Source organism: Mesoplodon densirostris, chromosome 3 (assembly GCF_025265405.1).
Source record: "Mesoplodon densirostris isolate mMesDen1 chromosome 3, mMesDen1 primary haplotype, whole genome shotgun sequence".
NCBI lineage: Eukaryota > Metazoa > Chordata > Mammalia > Artiodactyla > Ziphiidae > Mesoplodon > Mesoplodon densirostris.
In genome coordinates this window covers 118,528,565-118,548,116 of record NC_082663.1, presented here as the reverse complement: position 1 = coordinate 118,548,116, position 19,552 = coordinate 118,528,565, and the positions used below count along the sequence as shown (strand labels likewise).

The 19,552-nt window shown below is 41.4% G+C and overlaps 1 protein-coding gene and 1 pseudogene across 1 annotated transcript in view; one reads left to right on the top strand and one right to left on the bottom strand.

The window, feature by feature from the left end:
• Nucleotides 1-19,552, bottom strand: part of CTNNA1 (catenin alpha 1) — a 175,822-nt gene that overhangs the window by 14,568 nt on the left and 141,702 nt on the right. The window contains exon 11 of the mRNA XM_060093424.1: nucleotides 5,364-5,520. Coding sequence (XP_059949407.1) covers nucleotides 5,364-5,520 — 157 coding nt within the window. The remainder of the gene's footprint in view (nucleotides 1-5,363; nucleotides 5,521-19,552) is intronic.
• Nucleotides 16,269-18,113, top strand: LOC132485455 (importin subunit alpha-1-like; annotated as a pseudogene).

The window sequence follows — 19,552 nt, the reverse complement described above, 5'->3', positions numbered from 1 at the left end:
GAAAGCCAAAATGTAGTAAAAATTTCCACTGCAGAAGGGAAAAGTGAATTACCACAAGATAGCTAAGACCATAATTTAGCATGTGCTAATTCAAAAATTAGGAGACTTGCTAGAATTTACACCATTGCACTACTGAAAGAGATAATGTATTAAACTTCTTACATAAACCAATTTTAGGAGGAATAAGTGAGCCCATTATAAGAATAAATGGATTTAGAGCCCATGTTTAGATCAGAAACATCTTTTATATACAAACTCTCTACATATTAAACTAAGCAGACTGGTACTGAGCCTGCCTACCATACTAGGCCTTAGGTTAAAAACTGCTGCTTTTACTGAATCTAACATTTGGGGAAGGGGAAGGAAAGGAATAAAAAGGAAAGAAAAGATGTTGCTAATGAAACTATGAACCAATGTTTTCTCACATCACTGATTTTTAAGACTCATCCTGGTATCAGGATTGTTAATACCAGGGGATGGAAAGCACATCTTAGAATCAATGAAGTATAGCATTCTTTGTCATTCATTAAACAAAGTAGCCCAAACTTCCACCAAGGATTTGTTAACCTTCATCTAGGCAAGTGTGTTTTTATTTATTTATTTTATTTATTTATTTATTTATTTATTTTTTGTGGTACGCGGGCTTCTCACTGCTGTGGCCTCTCCCGTTGCGGAGCACAGGCTCCGGATGCGCAGGCTCAGTGGCCACGGCGCACGGACCCAGCCGCTCCGCGGCATGTGGGATCCTCCCAAACCGGGGCACGAACCCGTGTCCCCTGCATCGGCAGGCGGACTCTCAACCACTGCGCCACCAGGGAAGCCCGGCAAGTGTGTTTTTAAAAATCAATTTAGATTTTCTTGAATTTATACAGGTTTTCTTCCAGCTGAACCCAAACCAGGGAAGAGCTTGCCATTCTTTAGCCACCAAGGAAGGCTTCTATTTCAGGAAGCTGACTAAAGTAACATTTTCCACCTTCATTGGGAAAGCCCCAGCCAGCTGAGGCCACTATATACCCAGGACACAACAACCTGCTCTCTACACTTGAGCCCTAAGGGAGAAGTGAGTTCCCACTGGACATGTGCAAATATGGGAGGGTTGGAGGTACCCACACTAACTTAAACCATGTTACTTTACCCTAATTGAATTTCCAAGTAAACTCAGCATGGCTCCATTTTGAGTAGACACACCAATCTGTACCCCATTAAAAACTGATTGTTTAATACAGTCTTTATATGTAGATACTTCCAAAAGGAAAAAAAACCCTACACACACACACAACAGTCTGTCTCCAAGGGGTCACATTATGGACGTTAACATGTCTGATTTTCATTTGAAAATCTTTCTAGAACTGCCTCCACAGATCTTCCTCATCCATATTAATGGCTGTACCGTACCCTACTGAACAGACGGAGGGGCCATCATTCATTTATCCAGTCTTCTCTTAGGCATTTTGGCTGAAGTGAACATCCTTGTACAGGTATTTTGGCAAACATCTATGTACACATCCCTGGGGAAATTTTCTAGCAATGGGAATACTAAGTCAAAAGGCATATATGTATAAAGTAGATGTATGATGCCTAATTGCCTTCCGGAACCAAGCCAACTGGCATTCTCCAGAAAGCCTGCATGAACTTATACTTCAGTCCACAATGTCTAACAGGGCCCATTCCGCCCTCCCCTTGCTCTGGATATCTTTATCAGTGCAGCCTTATGCACACAGGAGATGATAATATTAATACATTATATAGAGAACTTACTCTAATATTATGGAAAGATTCTGAGTTGCTTGACATTTAACTAACTCTATAGTAACCACTTTTTAAAAATCACTATTAATTAATGTGCAAACCAGGCACAGAAGTACTGAGTGACTTGCTCAAGCTAGGGGGCATGGGAGTCAGAAATCAAACTAACTTCACCACTTCCTTACCTTAATTTCAGTTTTGGATTTTTGCGATTAAACACAAAAACAAAAATTAGGTACAAAAATCCTTTTATTTAGACCAATCAGACCAAATTATTTGAGCACGCTGACACTGAAGAAGAGTACAAATTACTACTCCTATGTGTTGCCCCAAAGTATCTAATGCATTATGTTATTTGTTTCCAAGAGCACTTGGTAAAGAAAAGTAATAAACCCAACTAGAACCACTCTAACCAACCACTTGCAACTTAAAAAAAAAGGTGTGTGTTGGGGGGGGAGGATCAGAACTTCCACATGAAAGCAGAGTAAACGAATGAGAAAGTAAATTTCATTTCCATGGAAAATGTTTATCAAATACAATTCAAATGAAATTCAAACAGTCTTTATCGCTTTGATAAATTTCAAACCACTGTCCTTAAGGGATCGGTCCATATAAATATATTCACGGCTTGCTGAACGCTCTGTAGCATCCTAAACCACCTCCAATATTTACAAGGCAACCTTCTGAATAGAACAGCTTGGGGAACGGGTCCCGCTCCCTCTCCCCCGGAGGTGGCTTGCATGTCCCTCTTTATTTCCAAGTGCCGCTGGCGTATTTGATACACAGTGACTCAAGTTCCCCCTGCCCTGCAGCGTCATGAAACACTGGCATCAGGGTCTTAATGGCTTTACCAGGCTATACACAAGATGGCCATTAATTTTTGAGCCACAAATTTAGGATATAACTTGTAATAAGCACGAGGGAACTTCTGGAACCAATGGGACAGAATATCCAGGAATAATAGAGATAGAGCAGCAGAGGGTCCTTTCAGTCCTATCCCCTAAGTAACTTCCCTTTGGATGGATTCTCATGAGTGGGCAGGGCTACAGCAAACACACAGGCCCCAGGGATTCCAAGGGGGATTGATGGTGAAATATCATTACTAGAACTATTCCTCAAAACCTATCACACTGCCATAGGGCCACAATATCCCGGGACACAGTAAAACACCACCACTCCAAGGAGTCAAGCAGCATTCTTACTTTTCATTACGTAAAATTTTATGAAGTCCACCAACGTTAAGCCAGGCCCTGTGCTGGGCACTTGTCCTGCAGCCCCTTACTCAGAAACATGCCCACCTTGCTAACAGACTACTGAGCCTCTGGGTAATAGAAGTGGGCAGATCTCAGCTTCTGGTATAAAGACTGCACACAGTGGTTGCAGATGACGCCTGCTCTCCAATCCACGGGGCACCTCTAGAGAGGCTGTGAGTTGTACAAGGGCCAAGGACTGGGGACCAGTGGGGGCCTGCCCGGTTGAAAATGGGATTCCTCTCAACGAGAGCCAGTGTATCAGGTGAGATGGAGAGACATCTCTAGTCTGCCACATAAAAAGTGCTAAAGCTGCCATGGGTGAGGTAAGTGCATAAGGGTATAAAGGAGTCTGAATGCTAAAAATTAACTGGTCAATCCAGTAGAACTCTGCACAGGTATCTGCTTGTCTCTTCCCTTCATCCCATGCCCCTAAAAAGCACACCATAAAAATCAAAGGAATTGTGAATAACAGTTTTGTCCTGTTAATTATTTAATTACTTGACACTGCTAAGCAAGTCTGTGACAAAACATTAGAGAAACACACTAAGGTGGATCTTTAAAATTCAGATACTCTGAAAGCACCACCACTTTCTGAGAGGACTGTTCTGTGTTTTTATTTGCTAAATAGAAACTGTCTAAACTCCTTTCCACCAAGTCAACTCTTCTACTTTCCCACATTTGCATAAAAATTGAACATACTCACCAGACAAAAGTGTATCTGTTAAAGAATCTGATTTCTCTTTACCGTTCTTCTGTTTTATGTCATATACCCTAAAGATACTGCCTGGATCCCACTAAATGCTACTGCAAAATCCCTTTTGTTCTATGATTTGAAGAATGTTGCATGAGGGACATTTGATTCTATTACATTTTATTTTGCTATAAGAAGGACCGAAAACCCCTTGAGACCCAGCCTTACCTGGTAAGTAAGTTTAGGAATGTAATATCTATCTCCAGAGGGGGGCTTTGCATTTAGGTATCAGAATTTGTTGTTTGCTTAAAAGTGTGCTGTGAAGGTGGAATGTTTTTCTCTAAATCTATGGAAAAGAATAATTCAGTACTTCACTGGGGAAAACAACAGAAGGCAAAGATTTCCCAGAAAAGCAATTCCTGCATTTTTGGCACCTGCAAAGATGTGCTTACAAATGGGTTTTTTGTTTTAAAGTACCAGCACCTGCAATTTGGCAGTCCTGCAGCAGCATGATTTACCCCCTTATTTTGCAGTTTACGGATTGCCTGCTCCCCACTATCTCAAGTAGAGCCAAAGCTCCAACCCCAAGGAGAGCAAGCAGACACAGGGGAACATTGGTATGCAGAACACACTGTCACCTTACATAGGTCACTGCTGGAGGACTGTGCTGTGCATGTACTTAAGCCCCGCTTCAGTTTCAAGCCCCATGGCCACTCACATCTCCCACATTCCAAACTGTGGTTCCCTGGGGTGACAGGTAGTTTCAGCCCTACAAGTACCAGCCGTTGACTCTGCCCACAGCCACTGGCCTCAGGAAGCCTGGCACCTCCAGAGAGCAAGCAGTGCAGTCGAGGGCAGCAGAGGCCTGTTAAATGGAGAATGCATTTATACTTGCTCAACTCTAAGAAGATGGACTGAAACTTATCTCTGTGTGATAAACAGGGAATTGCAGTTGACAGACATTTTCTATATGAATGCAATTTACTATGTCATTACCAGTTTATGTTTATATAATGAAATCAACTGTTTTTGTGAGGTGAATTACCCAGATTTATTTTTTGCAAGTTCATAATTAAAAGGTACTTAAATATTTCCTCTCTGTTTTCTATCTGTGCATCATGCAGACAGAGTCTTTCGAAAAGTAGGCAGTTAAACTACGATCTTTTCTGAGGGAGAGAGAAAGAGAAGCTTTCCAAGGGGAACAATTTTTACAAAAGAAACTAAAGCTGATGATGTTGGGAATCCCTCCTCCTAAGTCTCATAGGCTCATAACAAATAACCACAGCCAGGACACAGGTCCATGTGTTTTCTAAACACAGCAGCAGCAAGAGAGGTGGATGGCTATAGTGTTGTACAGGTCACAGCTGCAAGACCTTACTCTATATAAACAGAGAAAAACCTCTGCCAGGCAGTTACTAATTCACACTTCTAAGATCGAGACCACCCCATAACAAGGGAAACAACTCCAACCCCAAGTCCCACTGCTCAGGAGTCAGTGGTAGCTTTTTTTGTTGTTTTTGTTGTTTTTAATTAAAATGAAAACGAGCACAATATTATTGCTAGAATAATTTACCTGCCCATACTTGGGGGCATTTTGATATCCCATGATTGTAACTTAGGTGAAAGTAATTATGCACAGCCTCACATACTTCCCTGGGGAATCAGCTCATTACCTGAAACAGCCAAGAAGTCATCAATAGAAGTAATGTCATCGACAGCATCTGTGAGAACTCGGACTTGTTTTTCCCACTGTTCTTTAAAAAGATCCATGTTCTCTTGGGCCAGTTTACTCTGTGGTTTTGCTGCTAAAGCCAATGCAGCATTGATAACCTGCAAAGACATTAAAGTTCATTGTTTACTCTTTCAGAGTCATGAAAATAAAACAAGTGAGATAATTTGGTCAGCACAGTGTCTATGGCTTTGTCTCCTGTGCATTTCATGAGGACGTATGACATCACATGCTCCACTGTAACAGTTACAAAAATGAAGTAGAGAAGTATTGAACAACAGGCTTTATATGTGAATGGAGAAGGAATACATCTGAAATACAGTAATACACTGGAACTATGGATGATAAACAAAAGTATCTCTAATCTCTCCACCCTGTGATAACAACTCTTCACAATTTTTGACATTATATTCCAGGCTTTTTTTCCCCCTCACATACACAGGTTATGTGTGCCAAATCAAAAAATACATAATTAGAATTATATGCTACATAAAACTGACTATTCCTGTTTCTTCTTTTAAATACTTCTCCATATCATTAAATGTATGTTAAAAAACATTAACTGTTTATTATTCCATCTTATAGATGCACATCACTATTCTGATTATATGATACCTAGGTTTGTTCCAGTCACCCACCATTCTTAATCTTGTAATGAACATTTGGCATTTTAGGTTCTTGGTACATTCTCAAAGTACATATGTGAAAAATATTTTTTTCTGAGATATACTGTATTTGACATATAATAACTTCACAGAAAGTGTAACATTTATTAAGTTTAAAAAGTAATTTCTTCTAGAATAATAAAAAATAACTTCTTTAGGGAAAAAAAAAGCTTTACTGAAATATAATTTTATATACCAAACAAGTCACCCATTTAAATTGGAAGATTCAAAGATTTTTGGTATATTCAGCTTTGTAACCATCACCACAATCATTTTAGAACATGTCCATCACTCCAGAAAGAAACCCCATACCCACTAGCAGTCACTCCCTATTTCCCTGAACCCTGTCTCCTGGCAACCACTAACTTAACTTCTGTCTTTATGGAGCTACCTATTCTGGACTTTTCTTTAAAATGGAATCATACTAATATGTGCATTTTTGGAACTAGCTCCTTTCACTTAACATGTTTCCAAGGTTCATGCATGCTACAGAATGTATCAGTATTTCATCCTTTTTATTGACAAATAATATGTCATTATACGAATTTACCACATTTTCTTTATTCATTCATCAGCTGACAAACATCTGCATTCTTTCTACTTTTTGGTCATTATGAATAATGCTACTATGAACATTCACATATGTGTTTTGTTTGTTATCATTATTCTTGAATATGTAACTAGGAATGGAACTGCTGGATCATATGGTTAACTTTATGGTTAACTTTCTGAGGAACTGCCTTACTGTCTTCCAAAGCAGTTGAACCATTTTTCATTCCTACCAGCATGTATGAAGGTTCCAATTTCCCCACATCTTCAACACCTGTTTTTCCTTTTTCCTTTTTTAAAAAATTTTAGCCATCCCAGTGGATGTGAAGTGATATCTCACTGTGGTTTTGATTTCCATTTCCCTGATGGCTCATGATGTTGCTTATCTTTTAATGTACTTGTTGACCACTAGTGTACAGTCTTTGGAGAAATGCCTTTCAGATCCTTTGATGTATTCAGTAAATGAATAATGAAAGTAAGTATGAAAAGGAGCTGAGAGAATAATTAGTAAGATTTCTATGTACAAGGTGCTTATGGGTTATTGGAAATAAATGTGTTCATAATAATGCAACTCTGAACGTAAGCAAAGACAAGAGGAAACTGGTGGTGATGGAGTGGACATCTGGAAGAGGCAGAACAGTAGTTATCACAGAGTCATATGGGCAATGCTACCTGAGGGCTGGAGTTTGGGATGATGTTTTCTTCGGTGCTATAGAAACCACATGCCTTTAGGTCATACGTTTAATTCTTAATATACTGGAGAGGTATTCAAGAGTGAGGTTATCAACTTAGCCCCCCCAACCCCCCAAAGACTGTAATCAACAAACTAAAGAAGAATCAGACCCATTAGACTGGTGCAACTATTCCTCTTCCCTCCTAGATAACTGGAAGGGATAGATTATCAAGACTATCAATTATAGATTCATAGACTTTGGGGACTAGGCTATCCTAGTTATTATTAATAACCCACTACTTTCAAAAGTGAATGGGTTTCGGGCTTCCCTGGTGGCGCAGTGGTTGAGAGTCCGCCTGCCGATGCAGGGGACACGGGTTCGTGCCCCGGTCCAGGAAGACCCCGCATGCCGCGTAGCAGCTGGGCCCGTGAGCCATGGCCGCTGAGCCTGCGTGTGCTCCGCAACGGGAGAGGCCACAACAGTGAAAGGCCCGCGTACCGCAAAAAAAAAAAAAAAAAAAAAGTGAATGGGTTTGGACAATAAATTATTTGGAAGAAGAGGTATCCTATCTTTCCCATGTGTTATACTGTGGTCTCCTCTATTTTCATCATTTCCAGGCTTGTTCTTTGACTCTTTTCCCTCTTCCCTTCGTTTCCCACTGGGTGATTCAACACTGTGGACTACTCTTCATTAATTAACTCATTAATTCACTAATGTGTCAATGAATCAGTGTGGAGCTAGACTTTGTAAGAAAATCTGGGTGAAGAAAATGTTTCTTAAGAGAGCCAAGTAAACACGGGTCAGGGAATTAATTATATGTCTTAAATATTAAGATAATTTTCCCTTACAAAGAGAAAATTGCTCTCTTTGTTCTGTAATACCTTATATATAATGGAGGAAAAGCACCTCGTCTAAGGTGAATTTTCTCATTCTGATTACAAAACTGTTTACAAAGGACATGATAAATACTAATTTCTGATGAATTAGGAATAGAAAGATACTTAACATACTATTTCAAATAATCATCCAACATGATACTTAGTGGTGAAACTCTAGAATCATTTACCTTAAAAATCAAGATGTTATTGATCAGAATACCTACTGTCACCATTAGTTAAATAATAATGGTCTTTCTAGCTAATGAAATAAAGTGAGAAATGGAAATAATAATAAAAAGCTGTTAGAAAGGAGACAAAATTACTTTTCAATGTAGATCATCTTTCTTTATCTAGGAAACTGAAGTGAGTTAACCAAAAAAACTCTTAGAATTAATAAGACTTCATTAAGTTAGCTAGAGACAATATAAATATATAAAAATGAGTAACGTTTCTATACGCCAGAAAACAGGAAATAAAATGAGGGGAGTATTAGCTGTTCATGAAAGCAATTAATAGAAAATATGCGGGATTAAATCTGTAAAGAAACCCAGAGGACTGAAGTAACAAAAATGACTAAATTTTTCTGAGGTACATTAAAGAAATGTGAATAAATAGAAACACAGTCCATGTTTAGGAGTAGGAAGACTGACCTATTCACAAATTAATCTGAAACAGTAAATAGCTGAGAACAGCAAAAAGATATTAGGGATAGAGAGCAAGAGTAATGAAGAGGGACTTCCCTGGTGGTCCAGTGGCTAAGACTCCGTGCTCCCAACGCAGGCAGCCTAGGTTCGATCCCTGGTCAGAGAACTAGATCCCACATGCCGCAACTAAGAGCCCGCATGCTGCAACTAAAGATTTCACATGCCGCAACCAAAAGAGATCCTGCACGCGGCAATGAAGATCCAGTGTGCTGCAACAAAGACCCAGTGCAGCCAAATAAATAAGTAAATATTTTTAAAAAAAAGAGTAATGAAAGGAGTTAAAATGTAATACAAAGCTAAAGTAACTGAAAAGAATAGTCTAAAAACAGACCCTATCATAGAGCAGAATTCAGTGTATGATAAAAGTGACATCAAAATCAGTGAGGAATGGCATATTTCTACATTTGATATGGGCTATTTGGAGAAAAATAAAGTTATAGCTTCACTTCATACTTATATTTATGTGCTAAATAAGATCGTTTCCAGATAGATAATGAGTTAAATTAAAAATGATAAGCCTTGGGCTTCCCTGGTGGCATGGTGGTTGAGAGTTCACCTGCCGATGCAGGTTAATGCATCGGCATGGGTTCGTGCCCCGGTCTGGGAGGATCCCGCATGCTGCGGAGCGGCTGGGCCTGTGAGCCATGGCTGCTGAGCCTGCGCTCCGCAACAGGAGAGGCCACAACAGTGAGAGGCCCGCATACCACACACACACACACACACACACACACACACACACACACACACACACACACACACACACAAAAAGATAAGCCTAAAAGAACGTGTTTATTTATGCATTTACTGAACATTCCTCATGTCTTAGAAAATTCTCTATTTACATCTGTATTTAAGTATACATGACAGATGAAGTATACATAGTGTTAGGTAAATCAGTAAGGAGAACACTAAAATACCAGTAGAAAATGGGGTAAGACATCAACAGCCTACCTAAGGTGACCTACAAGTCGCTAGGAAACAACTAGAGGGAAAAGTTTACTCTCACTTATAAATTAATGAGTCACTATTCTTGCTCATTAAATTTGCAGAGAGCCCCAAACTACGCACTACCACCATATATACCATGGCAACTTTTTAAATGCTATTGTTGGCTAAGACCTCCAGTACAACATCGAACAGGACATTCTTGTCTGGTTTCTGATCCTAGCGGGACGCATTCAGCCTTTCATCATTGAGTACGATGTTATCGGGCTGAGGAAATTTTCTTCTATTCCTAGTTTACAAAGTGTTTTTATCAGGTCTGGATGTTAGATTCTGTCAAATACTTTTTCTGTTTCATTTCCACCATTCTGGCTACTTCTTCTGTGTCTCGTTTGCTGTCTTGTCTTCCTCCACTAATGCTGAAGTTCTTCAAGGCTTGATCCTATGCTACCTTCTCTCCTCATTCTACACTTCTCCCACCTATGAGCAATTTCATCATATGATTTTACATACCACCCGTCTGCCAACTACTCCCACATCTCCAACCCAGACCATACGTTTTAGCCCCTAAGTCATTTCCTAGCTACATACCCAACAGCTCTACTGAGATGTCTCAGACATTTCAAAATAAACATGTCTAAAATAAAACTCATGATTTCCTGTTCTCAACCATGTTGAATGGAACTCCTTTAAAATCTTGATCACTCAACTTCAAGTGGACTCAGTGTTGGGGACAGCAAGAGAACTAGATTTTCTTAGTCCAATCAGTCTCTTCCTCTCCTCAAGTCTGAACCCTAAAAGAGTAATTGTTCCATACCTTCTCCTCAAACCTGTAACACTTCTGCCAGCATCATCACTCTCAGCTCATAGCTCTGCTTCTTATTTAAATGAGAAGACGAATGCCATCAAAAGAGAATGTCTATAGAATCTTATTACCGCACCTATCCACTTACCTGCATCCACGCCACATGCTCTATCTTACCTCTCTTTACTTATGAATGTTCCTCTCTATGCTCCTACCAACCTTGCCACGTGTCCACTGGATCTCATTTCTCCTCCTCTGCTCCAGGACAATGTCCTAGCAATTCTCTCTGCTCTATTCTTTATTAACAGTTTTCCCCCTCTACTGGATTATTTCCATCAGCTAAACATAGAAAAATGCTCCCGACTAAAAATCAGAAGCAAAAAACATTCTCAACCCCATATCTACCTCATGCTATCACCCCATGTCTCCATAATCCTTACATTTAATTAGAAAGAGCTGTCAACTTGCTATACTCAATTTGTCTCTTCTCTCGTGAATCCACTCCAGTCAAGCTTATCTCTCCTAAATTTCTACCTAAACTTCTTTGTCCAAGATCACTTGTGATCTCTATATGTTGCTCAATCCAAGGATCAGTTCTCAGGTCACATTCTACAACCATTTTACATGAATAATCACTCTTCCTAGAAATACTTATCCCACTTGTCTTCCAAGACACAGCCAGCTTCTGGTGCTCTTCTGGTCAATAACACTTCCTTAATCTCCTTTGCTGGATACTTCTCATCTCCCCAAACTCTAAATGTTAGGGAACCCCCGTTTTATTTCCCAGACCTTTTTACTCTGGGTTTACACATTCCATTGGTGAACTTATTAAGTCTCATGACTTTAAGCACCATGTATGTGGTAATGGATCTCACATTTATACATTTCGTGCAGACCTCTTTCCTGAACTTGACTTTGCTTCTTGCATGTCTAACAGGCACCACAAAATTAACATAAATGACAGCTCCATCCTTCTAGCTACTTAGGATCAAATCCTGGAATTTTGGGCTTCCCTGGTGGCGCAGTGGTTGAGAGTCCGCCTGCCGATGCAGGGGACATGGGTTTGTGCCCCGGTCCAGGAAGATCCCACATGCCGCGGAACAGCTGGGCCTGTGAGCCATGGCCGCTGAGCCTGCGCTCCGCAACGGGAGAGGCCACAACAGTGAGAGGCCTGCGTACCGCAAAAAAAAAAACCAAAAAAAAAAACCTGGAATTTTTCCTGACTCTTCTCTTTCCCCTCCACTTCACAACTAATCCTTCAGTAAATTCTACCTTCAAAATATATCCAGACTCTATAACCAGTGCTCACCACTTCCACTGTACTCTTACCTCTGTTTTGGTCTCCTATGCTGCCGTAACATAACCACAAAACTAGCTGTGCTTAAAACAACACATATGTGTTACCTTACAGTTCTGAAGGTCAGAAGTCTAAAATGGGTCTTACAGAGCTAAAATCAAGTGTCAGCATAACTGTTCATTCCAGAGGCTCTAGGGGAGAATCCAGTCCTTGTCTTTTCCAACCTCTAGAGGTTGCCCACATGCCTTGGCTTGTGGCCACATCACTCCAACTCCTGCTTCCATGATCACATCTCCTTCTCTGATGCCAACACCACTGCTTCCCTCATATAAGGACCCTTGTGATTATACTGGGGATGTACCCGGATAATCTAGGATAATTTAACCATTTAAAGATCCTTAGTTTGTTTACCTCTGCCAAGTCCCTTCTGCTATATAAGGTAACATATTCACAGGTTTCAGGAATTAGAAAATTGGGGGTGGAGGCAGCACATTATTCTGCTAACCACAGCTTCCTAAGGAGTCCCTCTGCTTCTATCCTTCCTCAGAGAAGTCAGAGAGACCCTGCTAAAACAAAGTTAGATTATGTCAATCCTCTACTCAAAACCCATCAATGGCTTCCCATGTGACTCAGAGTAAAGAGCCAAATGCTTTACCATGGCCCAAGAAGGCTCTATACCATTCACACTCCTGTTAGATACCTGACCCTCCTTCCTCAAAGCCTCTATATTTGCTGTTCCCTCTTCCTTGAGTGCTCTCCCCTCAGACACCCTCTCTGGCTTGTTCTGTCATCTCCTCTCTGGTCTTTGCTTCTACATCGCTTTCTCAGTGAGGTCTTTCTTGACCATCCCAACGATGCTATTTAACACACACACCAACAATTACATGTTACATTAGAAGAGAAGGTCTCGAATCAATGATTTAAAAGCTTCTAACTTCAGAAACTAGAAAAAGGGCAAATTAAACCCAAAGCAAGGAGAAGGAAAAAAATAACAGAGTAGCAATTAATAAAATACAAATTACCAAAGCTCACTCAAGAATAAACAGCTAAATGTTTAAATAAATCATCTGAATATCATTATACCTAATAAAGAAACTAAATTAATTGTTGAAAATCTTCACACAAAGAAAACTCCAGGGACTTCCCTGGTGGTGCAGTGGTTAAGAATCCACCTGCCAATGCAGGGGACACGGGTTCGAGCCCTGGTCCGGGAAGATCCCACATGCCGCGGAGCAACTAGGCCTGTGCACCACAACTACTGAGCCTGCACTCTAGAGCCCGCAAGCCACACTACTGAGCCCGTGTGCCACAACTACTGAAGCCCACGCGCCTAGAGCCCATGCTCTACAACAAGAGAAGACATGGCAGTGAGACGCCCGCACACTGCAACAAAGTAGCCCCCACTCACCACAACTAGAGAAAGCCCACACGCAGCAACGAAGACCCAATGCAGCCAAAAATAAATAAATAAATTTATTTTTAAAAAAGAAAAAAGAAAACTCCAGGCCAGATGGCTTCATTAATAAACTCCCCCTAAACATTTAAAGAAGAATACCAGTTATATAGACTTCTCAAGAAAATGGAAGAGAGGGAAACATTTTCCAACTTTTATGATATGGAAATCAGACTTTACAAGAAAACAAAACAACAAACCAATACCAATATGCAAGGCTTACAAGGAAACCAGAGTGTCTCTGGAGGCCTGTTACCTGCAGACCTCCATGGGAGCGGGTAAGGGAGGAAAGAGGTACAGAAAATGCTGAGAGAAACTTTTAGTCAGAAGCACCTCCTTTTAGCTCTTCTGTGCAACTGCTGTGTAAGAAGATTAGAGAATATCAGAAGTGGAAAAGTGAGGTGATTCAAAGGTAGATGGTCCTATGATTGTGAAATAATACATGAATGAGAACTTGAGGCCACAGGCTTCCCTGGCCCGTATGCCTTGGATGCTCATTTAAGAGCTATATATTTTCTCACTACCTATATAGACCAGGCCTGTCTGGGTTTATGCTTATTTGATGCTTGTCAAGCCTGTTAGCCACAAAAATGATCAGCATTCCCACAGAACAATGGGAGAAGCAGCAATATGGAAGATAAATCTAAGGAGGCAGAAGAAAGAACCAACAATTTTATAAGTTCTTTCTCAATTTAGTGAGAAATACCCCCCAAAAAAGACAAAGAGGGCTTCCCTGGTGGTGCAGTGGTTGAGAGTCTGCCTGCCGATGCAGGGGACACGGGTTTGTGCCCCGGTCCGGGAAGATCCCACATGCCGCGGAGTGGCTGGGCCCGTGAGCCATGGCCGCTGAGCCTGCGTGTCTGGAGCCTATGCTCCGCAACGGGAGAGGCCACAGCAGTGAGAGGCCTGCGTACCGCCAAAAAAAAAAAAAAAAAAAGACAAAGAAATGTAGATAAGCAGCAGCTTCAAATACTTAATTCACCCTTGCTTAAATTTCCAAGAAAGGCCATATGAATTATCAGCTGTCAGAAACATGCTGTTGGCAGGGTTTTTCTATTTTCTTTTGACCAGCATCAGATGAACTGAAAAACTGAAGTGTTTTAAGCAGCTACCATGCACTAAGACTTCAGCACATCCATGAGCAAGATGATGGGGAGGACATGTGGGTAGAGAATCAGGTTCTTTCCCAAAACAGTTAGATTTTTTTTCCTGATAAAAGCATGTGAGGCTGGGCTCTCTGCTCAGATGGAGAGAGGTCCCCTTTCTGATGAACAGTGCGATACTGCAGACACAAAACAGAAGGCAATGCAGGGAAAGAGCTGACCTACTTTCTTTCCTACTCATAAACCACCAAAAAATGTGGGTGCTTTTTTCTCCCCCAAGCAACAAAATAAATCCACTCTCAGGTTACTTTGCCTGAACTCAACTTTAACACTGCAAATATCAGAGTTAAGTCACTTAACTGCTAAAAAGTTAGTACTTTAGAACAGAATTTCCCATTTCCAAAAATTAATTTGCTATTGGGTGAACTGAAAGATGGAGAAGAAAACTCCTCTACAGGTTCCATCTGTCACCTCTCCTCTCCAGAAAGGAACAATAAGGTCTAGGAACCAACTCCAGACTGTAGGTGGAGCCACAGAAAAGCAGCCCCAGCAGAGGGGCCAGGGCTGCCTGAATGCAGCAGTGTGGGTGTGAGACCTGAAAAACAAACCGGAAAAACCCGATACATATTCCATACTGTGGACGGTTGCTGACAGTAGCCTCAAATAAAGAAACATACACTTTAATATAATAACTTTTTGTCTACATGCTACAGCATACTGAACACCATCTTAAACTCCTGGCGAATTAACTAACTAGCCTAGTCAAGTTGATTAACGTGCCTAGGGTTTGTTTATCAAACAAGCCAGTGACCCTGGAAGGAAACACCTCAGGACTAAGACCCCCCGATGCCTGATATCACTGCCTACATCAGGCTGAAGAATAAGGAGAGGGCTCCACTCCTCCTGAGAGGACAGCCATCAGCCATCCTTAAAGGAGAGGTCCTTTGAGCATGAAACACATGGCCAGGGTAGGTAAGATGCAGCTCCCAGAAATCTGGTTTACGCTCCTCAAAGAATTTCAAAACTTTAAATTAGTTACCGATCCTTTAAAATTGAGACTTGTCAAAAAAATCTGAATTGCTGACTCCTCTTTAAAAATAATGAAAGAACCTAGCAATAATGGGTTGGAGCGGAGTCACAGTTACCTCATTTAGAAATGGCACATGCTACATAGTTGGTCATTACCATGCCTGCAAATGTCTACTGTATTTGCCATCACTGAACCTGCCCAGCCCTGTTTGTGAGCAAGGGTAGGAAGGGGCCTAGGAGAGAATCTGCAGGAATAATCACACCTAGAGAAACACCTTTTTATCTAGGACATATACCCAATTCCAAGCGTGGTCTGGACACTGTCTTGAGGTCTGTTCTAGCAGGAGAAATGAATCTACAAAGGAGAGGGAAAAAAGGTGCTTTCTGAGGGCAACCTAAAACCTGGGCAACACGTCCCAGCCAAACATGACTTATGCACACCATCACTCTTATTAGGATCTACTAGACTCTCCATGTGATTTTTTTTTCTAGGCTTTAAGATCATTTATATAAATACTCTTAGTAGGTGTGATCAGCGTATGTTACCATCTGTTTCAGCCAATATGTGAAAGCATTGTCGCTTTTCAAGCATTTCAAAATCAAATGGAGAAGAACCAAAGGCATTAAAAATAAAGTGCTGGCACACCATCCTCGGGCTGACCGTGGTGGACGTTTTGAGGGCAGCCGATGTGCAGCCTGTGCGCCCCGCACCACCTCCTATGGAAGCTTGAGTCAACTGTGTAGCTTTCTTCCTTTGTCTCATAACCATGTCCACCAATGAGGATGCTAATTCACCAGCTGCCCGCCTTAACAGATTCAAAAACAAGGGGAAAGACAGTACAGAAATGAGGCGGCGCTGAACAGAAGTTAATGTGGAGCTCAGGAAAGCTAAGAAGGATGACCAGACGCTGAAAAGGAGAAATGTCAGCTCTTTTCCAGATGATGCTGCTTCTCCACTGCAGGAAAACCGCAAAAACCAGGGCACTGTAAATTGGTCTCTTGATGATATTGTCAAAGGCATAAACAACAACAACTTGGAAAGCCAGCTCCAAGCTACTCAAGCTGCTAGGAAACTGCTTTCTAGGGAAAAATAGCCCCCCATAGCATAATACGGGCTGGTTTGATTCCAAAATTTGTGTCCTTGAGCAGAACGGATTGTAGTCCCATTCAGTTTGAATCTGCTTGGGCCCTCACTAACATTGCTTCCAGGACTACAGAACAGACCAAGGCTGTGGTAGATGGAGGTGCTATCCCAGCATTCATTTCTCTGTTGGCATCTCCCCACACTCACATCAGTGAACAAGATGTATGGGCTCTAGGAAACATTGCAGATGACAGCTCAGTTTTCCGAGACTTGGTTATCAAGTATGGTGCAGTTGACCCGCTGTTGGCACTTTTGGCGGTTCCTGATTTGTCATCTTTAGCATGTGGTTACTTACATAATCTCACCTGGACACTTTCAAATCTTTGTCGCAACAAGAATCGTGCGCCCCGCCCCAGACTCTGTTGAGCAAATTCTTCCTACTTTAGTTCATCTCCTGCATCACAATGATCCAGAAGTTTTAGCTGATACCTGCTGGGCTATTTCCTACCTTACCAATGGTCCAAATGAACAGACTGAAATGGTTGTGAAAACTGGGGTTGTACCCCAACTTGTGAAGCTTTTAGGAGCTACTGAATTGCCAATCGTGACTCCTACGCAAAGAGCCATAGGGAATATTGTCATTGGAACAGATGAACAGACTCAGGTTGTAAAAGATGCAGGAGCACTTGCCATCTTTCCCAGCCTGCTAACAAACTCCAAAACTAATATTCAGAAGGAGGCTACGTGGACAATGTCAAACATCACGGCTGGCCGCCAGGACCAGATACAACAAGCTGTAAATAATGAATTAGTCCCGTTCCTTGTTGGCGTTCTCTCTAAGGCAGACTTTAAGACACAAAAGGAAGCTGTATGGGCTGTGACCAAACTATACACGTGGCGGAACAGTTGAGCAGATGGTATACCTTGTTCATTGTGGCATAACAGAACCGTTGATGAACCTCCTAACTGCGAAAGACACCAAAATTACTCTGGTTATTCTGGATGCCATTTCAAATATTTTTCACGCTGCTGAGAAACTAGGTGAAACTGAGAAACTTAGTATGATGATTGAAGAATGTGGAGGTTTGGACAAAATGGAAGCTCTACAAAACCATGAAAATGGGTCTGTGTACAAAGCTTCGTTAAACTTGATTGAGGGCCTCCCTGGTGGCGCAAGTGGTTGAGAGTCCGCCTGCCGATCCAGGGGATACGGGTTCGTGCCCCGGTCTGGGAGGATCCCATATGCCGCGGGGCGGCTGGGCCCGTGAGCCATGGCCGCTGAGCCTGCGCGTCCGGAGCCTGCGCGTCCGGAGCCTGTGCTCCGCAGCGGGGGAGGCCACAACAGTGAGAGGCCCGCATACCGCAAAAAAAAAAAAAAAAAAAAAAAAAAAAAAAACTTGATTGAGACGTATTTCTCTGTGGAGGAAGATCAAAATGTTGTGCCAGAAACTACCTCTGAAGGGTTTACATTCCAAGTTCAAGATGGCACTGCTGGGACCTTCAACTTTTAGATTGTACACCTGAGGCATAAAGTTGTTTGTTGTGTACTATGTTTGGTAGAAGTTTGTCTTACTCTTTCTCTCCTAAGAACTCTTTTTACACGTGGTTTGTTATTGTAGCACTTTTTTACAAAGAAACTATTCTTGAGCAGTTCCAAACTGTACATACTGTATGAAGCTTCTCCTCTCAATGGGTTTCTTATTTCTATGTGGAATTTCGTATCTTGCAGTGTCCTGTAAATAAAGATTAAATTCCACCCTTTTCTTTAAAAAAAAATAATAATAAAGTGCTGATAAGGTAAAATGGCAAGCTTGAGAAAAGAATGCCAAATCTTTAAAATCTACTCTAAATTTATTTCATACAACTTGGTCATCCATGAACTTTCTGTAGGTGATTAAATTCATTGTGCTTATTATCTGTACAGCTATTGACCAGTAGTAGACTTCATGACTGGATTAAAGCTGGGGAAATGTTGATTAGATAATGTGGATCCACAACTGGCTCATCACACTAATACTCAGATGAAGCAGCTCTCACTGGCAAACTAACCCACATGATTGAGAATGAGAATAAATGCCCTAGCTAACCTGTGTACCAGTTAGGATCCCAGGTTAATAACCAGGCTTTACTTATTTTGGTCACCTACCTTGAGTGTCAGGAATTATACATATGAAAGAAACAAAGTATTAGTCACGGTATATTTTAAAGTTTGTTGCAGACATAACATAGAAATTTCATTCCTGTGACCTCTATTCTATTACTCCAGTTCCCTTGCTTTATTCCCCTTTATTTGAGGTCAGTGCAATCTGACAGGACATTTAGAAAGAGTTTAATGTAAATCTTCAGAGTATGCCCATGACCATTCTCTACCTGGGAAACTGAAGAGGCAACCTCTTCCACCAAAACAGCACTGACACTGCTTAGAAATCCCTGTGAGGGGCAAGGAGTGTCAGGCACACACACAGGATCAGTTCCCCTCACAGGAGGCAGGCAACTCATCTAACATTTAACAAAGAAACCATTCTTCTGTGTGCTTCAGAGTCTTTCTAGAGCCCCAGATGCTTAACCTAGCCTGATCACCCGTCTTCCAATATGCCAATATAAATGGAGAAAAGTTCTTAAGCTTTTACTTCAGTAGCTGGCTGAATTACATTATTAATATCTGTATCATAAGGCTACTTCAGGACATAGCTAAGTAAGGCTTCTAGCTCTTGAATCTCATTCCCTCTAACAAGATCCAAATACTGGGCATCACAATGGAGTGTGGGTGGGTAACAGTTATTCTATCAGGCTTGTGGGTAACCATCCTGATTCCAGGACTACCACATGTTGCAGATGGCCCTCCCTTAGGGAGGGTGTAGAATGGCCACTGCCTACTCTCCATTTGCCAGCAGTGGAGGACACTATACATTTTTTTTTTTGGCTTCATTGGGTCTTCACTGCTGCATGG